This window comes from Equus quagga, chromosome 22 (genome assembly GCF_021613505.1).
Source record: "Equus quagga isolate Etosha38 chromosome 22, UCLA_HA_Equagga_1.0, whole genome shotgun sequence".
In the NCBI taxonomy this organism is placed as follows: Eukaryota; Metazoa; Chordata; class Mammalia; order Perissodactyla; family Equidae; genus Equus; species Equus quagga.
Window position 1 is genome coordinate 2,562,867 of NC_060288.1, and position 12,339 is coordinate 2,575,205.

Genomic DNA, 12,339 nt, shown 5'->3' on the forward strand with positions numbered 1-12,339 from the left:
TGTGCGCTGACTGCTGAAGACCATATTTAGAAACCTGGAGGCACCAGGGCCCTGGGAAGTTATTCGTGCAGTCACAGCCTGCGTGAGACAGGGCTGATAATGGTGCCCGTTCTGCTTAGTCCCTTTGAAAGAGTGAGGCTGGTGGGCTTATCTGGGACAGGACAAGGCTTATCAGCTGTCGAGAGCTGCTTGTTCCCCTGGCTGGCTCCTCACAAGCTCCCCGTGACGGGAAGGCTGGTCCTGTGCAGGCCATGGGGGAGCAGCGTTGGCAGCACCTCTGCAGACACTGAGAGTCCTCAGGCCACGGCCCGGCTCACGGCCCTGCAGTCGACCCCTACCACACCCCCGACGCTGTGCTCAGTGCAGAGGAGGCCTAGGGGGAGAGAGGGAGAGGACACAGACCTGTGATGGGCATTATTTTGGCCTTTCTGGACCAGCACAGGAAGTGAGTGGCAGCGGCCCTTTCCTCCATGTCGCTGTGCTTCCTGGACTTTCCCTAAAGCAGCGAGGTGTTTCATGCGCTCCCAGAAGGCTGTGGCCACCCAAGGAGCTCCAGTCAGGTCAAGCTGTGGGAAGTCTGTCATCATTTCCTCTTCCCATCCACGCTGCCCTCAGGCCGGCTCGGAAGCTCCAGGGCCTACTCTCTGTGGCCTGAATACAGGAGGGAAAAGAGAGTCGTTAGCAGATGGGACAGCAAGGGTTCATTTCGCTTCCCAAACAAACCTTTGGTTATTGGGGAGAATTGGATGGACTAAGCCCGTGAGGATTCCAAGTGAAATCCTGGCATTTCACTAGAGAGAGGCCTTCTTCCAACAAGCTGTGATGGCCATGCGTTCAGCCAGCATTGATCACATGCTCACTGGGTGCTGGCCACAGCACCACGTAACAGCAGGGTCACTAGATAGGGAGCCAGAAGGCCTGAGTGCTGAGCCATGGTATGTTTCAGAGCTGGGCTCTGTGTCCTTGGTCATCCTCCCAGTGGGGATAGACAGATATCGTTTACTCACTCAACAATATGCATTGAGTGCCTCCTCTGTGCCAGGCATCTAGGAATAGTGCCTGGGTGCCTGGGATATGGCATTGAACAACAGACAAAGTCTCCATCTGCAAGAAGTTTACATTCTGCTGGGGAAACGGACAATAAACAAGATAAAGTGAATAAAAGTAATTAAAGAGAAATGCTGGATAATAAGTGCTAAAAAGAAAAATAAAGCAGAGAAGGGGGTTGGATAGGAGGTGTGTATGGTGTGGAGAGGGGGTGGTTGAAATTATAGACGGGGTGGCCTAGCAGCCTGAGATAGTGGTTTTGGAGTAAACTTAAAGGAATCTGGGGGTGAGCTGGGTGAATACCTGAGGAGAGACAGTCAGCAGAAGGCCCAGCTAGTGCAAAGGCCCTGGATAGAGCATGTCTGGCCCAGTCAAGGAACAGTGAGAAGGTCGTTGTGCCTTCAGCAGAATTATTGAGGGAGATGAGGTCAGGGAGGTAATGGGGCCAGACATGTCAGGCCTTAAGGTCCTAGAAAGATTTGGTATATACTGGGTGGGATGAGGCGCCATTAGAGGGTTTCGAGCAGAGGAGTGAGGTGATCTGGCAACTGCCTGGAAAATAGTCAGACATGGCCAGGAGTAGAAGCAGGGGGATGCCCTAAGAGGTGAGAGTCCACTAGGGTGTGGACCAAGATGGTAGCAGTGGTGGTGGCGAGAAGTGGTTGTGTTTGGTTGTGTTCAGGATATATTTTTGAAAGTTGAACCAAAAGGGTTTGCTGACAAATAAGATGTGGAGTGTGGGGGAAAGAGAGGAGTCAAAGAGTTCACTGGTATGCTTGACCTGACAACTGGAAGGATGAAACTGCCTTTACCGCAGTGGGGAAGACTAGGTAGGACAGGTTTGGGGAGAAGATCGTCAGCATGGATTTGACCACGCTGTCCTCGAAATGCCTGTTGGAAGTCCAAAGCAGAAGTGTTGAGGAGGTGGTAGGCTACACATCTGCAGTTGAAGGCAGAGATGCTGGAGACATGCATCCGGGCATGAGGAGTGTGTAGACGGGGTGTGAGCATGGATTGAATGGTCCCTGAGGAAGTGGATAGAGATAGAGATGAGGTCTGAGAACGGAGCCCTGGGGCACTCCAGTGTTCAGAAATCAGAGAAATTAGGAGGAACCAATGAAGGGCACTGAGAAGGAGTGGCCAGAGAGGGAGGGGGTTAAACCAGTCAAGTGTACTGTCCTGGAAGCCACGGAAGAGCGTGTTTCCACGGGGAGAGCATGAACACCTTGTCAGATGAGTCCTGAGAGGAGGACTGTCGAGTGAGTGGCCTGGAGGGCTGGAGGGGAGGTGGGTAAGATGATGGGTGTGGAGCCCTGGATGACTCGACCATCAGTGAGGGCCAAGTGCCTCGGGTGCCCAAGGTAGGGAGCCGTCACTCAAAGGGAGGGGACAGTGGTACTGGCATCCGTGGCCCTCTCCACCTGGACAGCATGGATGGACCGTTTGTTCCTCTCTGGACACGGCAATCAGCTGTGTGATGTGCTCACGCTCTCCTGCCCCTCAGGTGGGCAATACAGGACGTGTCCTGGCTGAGCCAGGGCTCTGGAGGTGGAGAGTGTCTGAGAGAGCAGAGACTGAAGGGTGACCGAGTGTTCTTTCTCTCTTCCTGGACCCCAGACTGCAGGACTGGGATGGGGAAGGCTCCATTGTCTCATACCTGCAAGATGCTGCACAGGGCTCCCAGCAAGAGGAGGCCACGCAAGGCTCGCACTCAGTGCAGAGAGCAGTCACCACCGTCACAGGGCTGGAGCCCCATGGGTCTCAGGAGTATGAGAAGGTCCTGGGGTCTGCAACTGAGCACTTGCGGATAGAGCAGCCCGAGGCTGAGAGCCCCCAGGCTGACCGGGAACGGAGACGACAAGGCCACCAAGAATGGGTGCAGGAGGCGGAGAGCACCTTCTCCGGGGTGGTACAGGTGAGAGCCGCAGGGGCGCCTGCTGGGGCCTGAGGCTCTAGGGCGGCCTCTCTCTCACTCAGGCCCAGAGCCCAGCCTGTTTCCTTTCTTTAAAACTTGCGGTGGTGCCTTCACTTTCTCTAGAAGTAAGGATGCAAGGTCTTTACCTACCTCCTACCTCGACCTCTCCCGAGGGAATGGAGGGGCGACAGCTATTCCGTCATCACCCTCACACCTGCCCCAGCTCTCCACTGTTACTCCCATCTGGCAGCTGACGGTGGAGCAACTTGCCCAAGGTCACAGGGTCATAGGTGGGCTTTGAGTTAGGTCTGGCTGATGCCAAAGCCATGGTTTTGTTTTTCTTTTTCCATCATGTTTTAGAAAGGGCTTAGAGCCAAGAGAACTGGGTGTTAGGCTAACGCTGGTCTGCGTGGCGATGGCCATGCCACTCTCTCCTCAGCCCCTCAGTTTCCTCACTGGTAAGTGAGCAGTGATAGATTATCACCAAGGTTCATCGGGCTGGGGAATTCTGATTCTGTGGCAGGCTCACCAAGTGAAGCAGGAGGTGGGTAGAGAGAACGTCCCCCTAGGCCGCTCTCCTCTCTCCGCCCGTCCTCTCTTCCCCCCTCCCTACTTGCAGTTTACTCTACTTTACTCATTTTGTTTATTCACTTTTGTCTTCACTCCCCATTCCCATTCTCTTGCCTCTCCCCATTTCTGTAGACAACCATTTTAATGCGTTTTTTGAAAAAATTTTTATTATGAAAAAATTGCAAACGTATACAAAAACAGAGTAGCACATTAACTTAGCACGCGCAAACCACCCGGGCTCCAGAATGACCCACTGGTGGCCAGTCTTCTTTCATCTATACCCCCTCTTTCCCTCTCCCTCCATGTTATTTTGAAGCAAATACCAGACATCTTATTAATGTGTGTCTTTTCAATGTATGCATTTTTATAAAATTTGCATTGCTGTTCGGTGCATATGTTTTTTGTTTTTCGGGGTTTTTTGCTGATGAAGAGTCTCCCTGAGCTAACATCTGTTGCTAATCTTCCTCTATTTTGCATCTGAGCTGCCGTCACAGCATGGCCACTGACAGATGAGTGGCGTAGGTCTGCACCCGGGAGCCGAACCTGGGCTGCCCAAGCGGAGTGTGCCAAACCTAACCACTAGGCCCCAGGGCTGGCGCGGTGCATGTGTATTTTTGATGTGTACATAAACGATATATTCTGTGTCTCGTTGGGTTTCTTACCGTTCAGGCAGCACTGTTTGCTCGTCCAGGAACCATTTCCCCCTCTCCTTCGTCTCTGCTCTTTCTTCTCTTCGCTCCCCTCCCCCATCTGAACCTCAGCCCTGGGAGGCACCTTTGGGACCCCAAGACTGGGTTGGCTGCACCATGGTCCTGGGCTGCTGGCTGTAAAGAACTGCTAGGAATTAAACAGGGTTTTATTTAGAATGCTCCCCTGCCAAGTATGTGCCTGGGACAGGACAGGCAGCTGCGTCCAGTTTTAACCCCAGCCCACCCAGCATTCTTTGCCACAGGCTGTTCCTCGGCACCCGCTTCTCCCGGGAGCAGGAGCATACCCAGAGGGCGGTGCTCCCAGCCTGTGTGCACCCCAGAACCCTGGGGGCGAGAAGGGTACCAGGAGCATTCTTCTCCACCACCTCTGCTGTCAGCTCGGTGAGGAGGGAGTGGGGGAGAGAACAGGACTGCCCTGCGGATCCCGAGAGAGACAGTCTAGGCCACACAGCCCGGCTGCCTTGTTTATAAATGAGGAAACTGAGGCCCAGAGAGGCCGAGGGCTTCTCCAGGGTCACACAGTGAACCAACGTCAGGGCCTGGAGGGCCCCATCTCCTGCTTCCCAGTGGCAGTGAGTGTGCGGGCCACCACGTCTAACCCCTCCCCAGCCTGGGACAGGACAGAGTGGCGTGGATGAGCCATTGTCTGAATCATCTCAAGGGCCCCCAGGGATGATAGCAAGGCCCATTTAAGGTGACAGTTTGCAAAACACCCATTTCCGAGTATTTCCAGTGAATCTCTGAAAACAGCAAGAGAGGGATAGAGAGATGCCTCGTAATTTGGGGCTTGGGAGGTGGACCTGAAGTGACTGTAAGCCAGCCAGTCACTGAGGAGGACCCGGGTGGAAATATCTGAAGTTGGACTATTTTTGGCTGGGCTAAAACCGAACGCCCTCCGTCACCCAGCTCCGTTGCGGGGCTGTGGCCTCTGTGTTTCAGGTGATCTCTTGTTCAAGTGAGGCAGTATTGTGTAGGGATGGGAGTTTGAAATCAGACTCTCATTTACCCTTTCACAGAGGCAAGTTACTTAACATCTCTGTGTCTCCGTTCCCTTTGTGTTGAACGGCAAAATCGTAGATCCTGCATGGTAGGGTTGTCGTGAGGCTTAACCAAGGTAATATGTGGAACCACCGAGAACCACGCGGAGCGGTGTGCGTGGTGGTAAGTGTGTGCTGTTAGGGTTCGTCGTGGGACTCCTCGGAAACCCCATGATGCCCCCAGCGCTCTCGAGAATGGGGTGGGGAGAGAGCACTCTAATCTCTGTTTTGCGGGGAGGAAACTGGGTCCCAGAGGTACCGGCTTCCCCCAGCCCCCACCAGGAGGGAGTTGCAAGGTCAATTAGCCGTGTCCCAGATCTTTGTTCTCTCTGCCATGTGGGCTGCTACTCAAAGAGGAACAGCCTGATCCCCAAAGTGGATTCCTTTCAGCCACAGCTGCTGTGGCTGCCTCTGTGAATCTACTCTGTAAAGGCGACTGTAACGCGTGTGGGTCCTGCTTGTGGGCGTTGACAGCCCAGCCTGGGGACAGCCTCTAAGGACAGGCCTTAAATAGACACACCAGTTACACACTTACATTTAGGATCGCCGTGCCCAGTAAAGGGGGGCACCAAGGGCGCATGGGGCTGATGGGAATTGTTTGGGCTTCCAGGTGGCCCCACCACCTGTGCTGGACCCTGCCGCGCTCCTTTGGCTGGGCCTGAGAAAATCAGTCGTCCCGGGGCTATTTTTGAAATAAACCTTTAACTCTCCAGGGTATTAGCCAGTCCCATCTGCACAGGTGCGGGGGGAGTGTTGTTATTCTGATGACGGCAGTAGCAGGCGTCCCTCCCCAGGGAAACACACAAGTAGCCACGTTCTCGGACACTTTGTCTTCTAGAGTCCCTGAATGAGAAAATTTCCCTGGGCAGAACTGCCTCAGTTCGTATAGGAGCAGGCAGGCAGGAGAGGTGAGGGGGCAAGCCCCCCTTCAAGCTCTTGGGGTGGACAGAACAGGACGGGGCGGGACTCAGTGCACACAGTGACTTTGACATGCGTTTTCAGTGCCCGGGACACGCGCACCTGCCGGCTTCCTTCTAGCCCAGTTGGACAGCCCCAGCAGCTGGTTTGGGGAGCTAAAATTATCGCAGTCTGACATCACCCAGGCATGAGGGCAGAGCCTGGGGCTGCTCCGTAGAAGGGCACTCAGGCAGGCAGTTCTACTGAGGGGCCGGTCAGTCTCCTGGCCAGAGAGAAAGAGCAGGAGGCCAAGGGGCAAGAATGGAAGGGGTCTCAGGGGGTCACAGGAGTCCAAGAGGAGAATGAGAGGTTGGACCTCCCCAGCGACCAGATCCCCTGGCTCCGCTGGTCCCCCAAGGGCCGGGCTGGTGAGGAGGAGGTGAGGATGTGGACTTTCATCACCCAACTCCTGGTCACTCTCGTGCTCCTGGGCTTCTTCCTGGTCAGCTGTCAGAATGTGATGCACATTGTCAAGGGCTCCCTGTGCTTTGTGCTGAAGCACATCCACCAGGAGCTGGACAAGGAGCTGGGGGAGAGCGAGGGCCTGAGTGACGACGAGGAGACCATCTCCACCAGGGTGGTCCGCCGTCGGGTCTTCTTGAAGGTAACGGCTAGGCAGGAGGCAGGCCTGGGGCTGGAGGCCAGGGCTGGGGGCACAGTGCTGTGCTGTGTGTTGAGAGAAGCTGGGTGATGGCGCTGGATATGAGGTCAGGGCCAGGAAGGCCTCAGGGGATGGGACGCGCACCGCGAGTGAGGGCTGAGTGCAGCGTTGGCTCAGACCTCTACTCTGTTATGGCAGAGAAAGCTCAGCTGTGGGACTCAGTGGGCTGTTCTCGTCCTGCTTCGGTCCCCAACCAGCTTCAGGAAGTGAGCAGGTCACACTCAGGGTGTTGGTGTCTCCGGAAGGGCTTTCTAAACTGTAAAGTACTGTAGAAATATAAATTAGGTGCCTCATTTCCTGTCTCAGGGCTTCCTAGTAAAACTTGCATATTCCTCGCTGTCTTGCCTGCTCCTGGTGCTGTTGCCACAGTGAGCACACAAAGCTCTTGAAACCAAGCTTGGGGCTCCGTCCCGTCCTCAGGCCCCGTGGCTCCATGGGCCGCCTCTCACACTTGGGTGTGGGTTTGGCTGCCACGACCTGCTGAGTTGGCGTTTCCTGCCATGGTGGGGATTTGTCTGACTGTGGTTTCTGCTACTGCTATTTCCTCATCCTCCATTCTTATTCCCAAACTCCCACTTAGCAATCTCGAGTTTTCTCCCTTTCTCTAATTCCAGGGAAATGAGCTTCAGAATATTCCAGGCGAGCAGGTGACAGAGGAGCAATTCACGGATGAGCAGGGCAACATTGTCACCAAGAAGGTGGGTGCAGAGAATCTCCTGAGCTGGGGAGTGGCAGGTGGGCTAGAAGCTAGAAGGCTGTGGACTCCTCTCCTGGCTTCTTGCTGCTGCCATAACGGGGCATAAGCACGGCCCAGAAGAGGTGGTTCTGGTGCCAGGAGCCCTTGTCTTCCCTGGTCTGCACATGACCTTCCTCAGAGCCACTTTGCCTGATTCCACCTGAGTTCAGCTCCTGCTACTCTGTTGCAGAAGGCCCCGTGGAGCAGCCCAAACCTAGTCCTGTGATGCTGAGCCCTGTAAGGCAGCCGTCTGGTGGTCCTGGACTGCCACAGCCCTTCTAAAATGAAAAGGATGTGGAAACACCTTGAATGGGTAGATTTTAATTCAGCAAAACATGAATTTGCCTGTCAAGGGTTGGGCCCCATCTAGATATGGGCGAATGGGAGAAGGAGAGAAGGGAAGACCTGTACGCTCCACTGCAGTGCTGCTCACACTGTTAGAGGGAAACCCCAGTGCCTGTCTTTCCTTCTGCACAGCAATCAGGGATCGTGTCTTGTCGATGTTTTCATGTCCCACTCCTAGCACATGCTAGGTGCAGAGTAAACAGTTAGAATATTTGGATGAATGAATAGGGAACAGGAAGATTGCATCAAATTACTATAGATGAAAAAGAAACGCCCCCTGCCCTCCGGAGCTTACAGCCATCCAGGGAGGACAGACTGCATCAACTTGCATCGACACCAAGAGGCAGAACGAGGTGCTGTGGGCTGGAGACAGCAGTCACACGTGGTCAGACTCTGACCACTGATGAGAACTGCTGAGACCCCAGCTGCAAATTCTCGCCCCTCCGAGGCTGTCCAGTGTGAATTTTACACTCAGTGATGGGGGTGAGAGGCCCAGCCCTGTTCTTGGGCCCCTAGGACAAAGGCTGCCTCTCCCTGATGTCACTCCTGGGAGCTGCTCTTCGCGAGTCTGCCCTGACGGCTTCGCCAACCTTTTCTCCCTGACGTCTCTCTTCCAGATCGTTCGCAAAGTTGTTCGTCAGATAGACTCGTCTGGTGCCGATGACACCCAGGAGCACGAGGAGGTGATTGTTGAGGGGCCCCTGGAGGATCCTAGTGAGCTGGAAGCTGATATTGATTACTTTATGAAACACGCCAAGGTACTGCGGTGGCTGCAGCCTCCGAGGTGCCCGCCTTCCGAGTGCCCAGCGCCTCTCCCTGCTGCTCCCCTCTGTGCCAGCCCCAGTGGCTTCCAGTCTGCACCATGCTCACCTCTCTCTGGGCTCCCCCTTGAGCCTCCCTTCCCCCTGGCGGGGCCTCCACAGGATGCCTTTCAATCTCTTGCCTATCTTTCGCCCCGTCTCTCTGCGTGATCTGTCCTGCGTTCTGTCTCTGCTGCTGTCTCCAGGTGGAGCTGAGAGGGAGTAGCCTGCAGCCGGACCTGATAGAGGGCAGGAAGGGGGCTCAGATAGTGAAGCGGGCCAGCCTGAAAAGGGGGAAACAGTGACCTCGAGCCCCTCCCCTCGGAGGGCCTCTTTGGAGGTAACCCCGTCTTTCTGCATCCTCTCTGCATGGCCTGGCCTGGTTCTGAGTGGCTGGTCCTGGGAATGGCTGCTCACTTCCTGACCCCCCCGTCCCCTGTCCCCTCTTCCCCACCCCCAGCGGATGCAGGATGAGCAGTGGTCTCAAGCATAGACCCGCCTCTCCTTAGTGTCTGTGTCTCTGAGTCTCGGTTTCTTCGTCAAGAAAACAGTCAGCAATACCTGCTGACCTCCCTCTCGGGGAGTGCAAAAGACAGATTTGCCAAACTGCTTTCCTGAGTGAAGACTCTCAGTAACTCAGCAGTAATGTCATCCTGGAAACCAAGCCCTGGGGATCTGGAGGATGGGGGACAGGGCGCTGGAGGGTACAGTAGAGTCTGTTTAGGCTGTGCTGTTTCCACACAAGTCCCCAGGAAGTGTCCAACAGTGACAGGCGTAGACCCACACTGTCTCTTGAACCTGGAACCCTTCAAAAGTCCTGAGGAACCCAAGGCTTCCATTCTTCTTGATGTTTCTTGCCCTTGCTTTCTAGGAAAGGACCAAGTTAATAGGCCTAAGGGGTAGCTGGCATTCTCCCTGCAAGTCAGAGGGAGGCGGGGCTGGGTGCATGGCGTGTGTGAGCATGGGGACAGCGTGGCTGAGGACCGGGGCTGTGCGGTGATGTCGATGAGGGGGCTGAGAAGACACTGCGGCGAGGGCTCTCCAGCGGGCCCGTGCGGTGCTGGGGGCTTCAGCGGCCAGCTCTGACCTCCGTCCTCCCTGAGGGATCCTGTACTGAGCTGCCCCGAGGCCCTTCACTGTGCCCAGCTCGGGGCAGCTCAGTACAGGATGCGTCGGGGTGGGAGTCGGCAGGAAGTGGGGAGGCGTTGTGGCCCCAGCGCAGCGCTAAGTGGGTTGTGGCCATTTACACCCCCAGGGCCTCGCTCTGGGCCAGGTGGCACGCAGGCTCCAGCTTTCTGCATTCGGCGAAAAGCGGGGCCACTGCCTTGGAGCCACCAGAAGTGCTGACTCTGGGCTTCCCGACATCCTGCAGCACGTGGGCAAAAAAGAGGCCCGCGGATCCAGTTAGGGTATAAAATTAGACCTGACGCCTCAGCAGCTTAAGGAGGTCACCGTGTTAACCCCCGCACTGCCAGGGGCCCCGCCAGGCTGCTGGTTTTGGAGACTAGCTGTAATTACTCCTGGAAGTAATCCCAAGGTGCATATAATTTGAAAAAGCAGAGAGTGGAAGGGAAAGTATCCTCCTCTGCCTGATTTTTCTTATGGCGGCAGTGGCAGCAGCGGCTTTAATTTCCAGCTCCTGTTTGGCTCAGGTTCTCCTGATGTCCCTGAAGGCGGGAGAGGCAGCCTAGAAGCCAGATGGGGGCAAGGCTGGAACGTGGACTTTAGGAAAAAAAAATGTCTGGAGATGGTCTGCAAAGTGGCTGAACACCCCACAGGGTGTGGCTCCAGACCCCCGAGCATGGGTGTCAGGAACACTGAGCAGCCTGGCTCCAGGCCAGGGCTGGGGCCTCTGCCAAGCAAAGGCCGGGGGAGCGTACGGTGGGGACAGTGGTGAGGGAGCCAGCATGGAGGCAGGCTCCCACCTAGGTCCCAAAGAGCAGGGGAAGAGCGGGCGGCCTGCGGTGCTCTGCCCCCAAGACAAAGACCACAGAGAAGACAGCGAGGGCCAACCTCTCTGGCCCTGCACACTCCCTCCCACCCACTCGCAAGCATGGACAGTCGGTCCCCATATTTGTGAATTCCACAATTGCAGAAGTTACTTTAACCCCTAAACCAGCACTCATAGCACTTTCGTCATGCCTGGGCACGGCGGTGAAACCTGCAGTGGCCCTGTGTGCATGTCCCCGCTGAGGCCTAACAGGCAACACCCTGCCGCTTGTGTCAGCTCTCCTCCTGTAAACTAGTCTCCTTTTTGTGGTCTATTTAGTGCCATGTTTTTTGCATTTTTGTGCTTTCTCTTGGTGATTTCATTGTTCAAAGTGACCCCCAAGCCTAGTGCTGGAGTGCTGTCTAGTGTCTTAAGAGCCAGAAGGCTGGGTGGGCCTTCCAGGGAAAACCCGTGTGCTGGTGAGCTTTATCCGGGGCTGAGTTCCAGTGCTGCTGGCCGTGAGTCCAGTGTCAACGAAGCAACCATGTGTATTGAATAAGGGGTTTTAAACAGAAACAGGCATAAAACAAGGGTATGTCTTCACTGGTTGACAGAAGAGTTGTGAACAGCGCAGCTTGCAGGAACCTAGTGCTGCTTCCTCCTGAGGAGCCACGGTTCGGTGTTGGCTAAGCCAGTGTTCATGGCGACTTTATAGAATATAAGAACTACTGTGAGTAATGCTAGTGACTGTGTTTGTTGCAGAGAGAGTGGAAGCTGGGGCTTGGGAGTCTAGATTCAAGGCCTGTCTTCCCCTCTCTCCACGTGATGTGACCTTACACAGGTCGTTTAACTGCCCTGAGCATCTGTCTCCTAGGGAGCAGATGGAAGGCGTCCCCTCTGAATGTGTGTCAGACTTCTGTAAAAAGGCCTAAAGATAATCGCGGGAGCTGTGAGAGCTGCTGTGAAGAGCAAGGAGAACACGTGGATGCAGCACTCACTCAGTCCCCGATCTCACCTGTAGCCGGGCCCAGGGCCAGGTGGGCAGCTCACCGAGCCTCAGGGCCTGAGCCGCAGCACAGCGCGAGTGCCCGTCTCTCCCTGTAGGGCGGCCATGGTGGTGGAAGAGTGTCTGTTTGTGAAAGGGCTGTAGACGTTGTCAAGTCCTAATGCACTGTTTCTCCAAGTGTGGTCCGCATCCCTGCCTCTGTCATCTGAGAGTCTGGTTAAAGTGCAGATTCCTGGTCCCCGCCCCACACCTGCTGAAGTAAATTCTGGAACTCAGGATTCTGCATCCAGCCCCTCCAGTGATTTTTATGCATACTGAAGAATACGTTATTATGAGATTTTGGTTTTCCTTCCCAAACCTCCTAAAGCTGATGTGGCACAGTTGTAGGCTTTATATTTAAAAGGTGAGCTGAAATGAAGGATGGTGATAGTTTGGTCAAAGGAATGGCACATTCCCCTCCCAGGTGAGGACTGAATCGACCCCGATCACACGTTCTGACTCCCCACAGTCACTCCTGACCCGGGGAGGAGTCTGGGTCTGAGGCCTGGCTGGCACGGAGGGTTGCTTTCCGGTCGTATTTAAGAAGCTGTTTAGTCAAGGCCTGATCGTTTGGGGCAGACGGTAG

The 12,339-nt window shown here is 55.2% G+C and overlaps 1 protein-coding gene across 1 annotated transcript in view; it reads left to right on the forward strand.

Annotated features, from left to right (window-relative positions):
* The window catches only part of ANK1 (ankyrin 1), a 103,109-nt gene that overhangs the window by 87,023 nt on the left and 3,747 nt on the right, over nt 1–12,339 (forward strand). Inside the window, exons 40-43 of the mRNA XM_046648669.1 lie at nt 2,665–2,962; nt 7,512–7,595; nt 8,596–8,661; nt 8,985–9,118. Of these exons, the coding sequence (XP_046504625.1) occupies nt 2,665–2,962; nt 7,512–7,595; nt 8,596–8,661; nt 8,985–9,083 (547 nt within the window). The 3' untranslated portion in view covers nt 9,084–9,118. The remainder of the gene's footprint in view (nt 1–2,664; nt 2,963–7,511; nt 7,596–8,595; nt 8,662–8,984; nt 9,119–12,339) is intronic.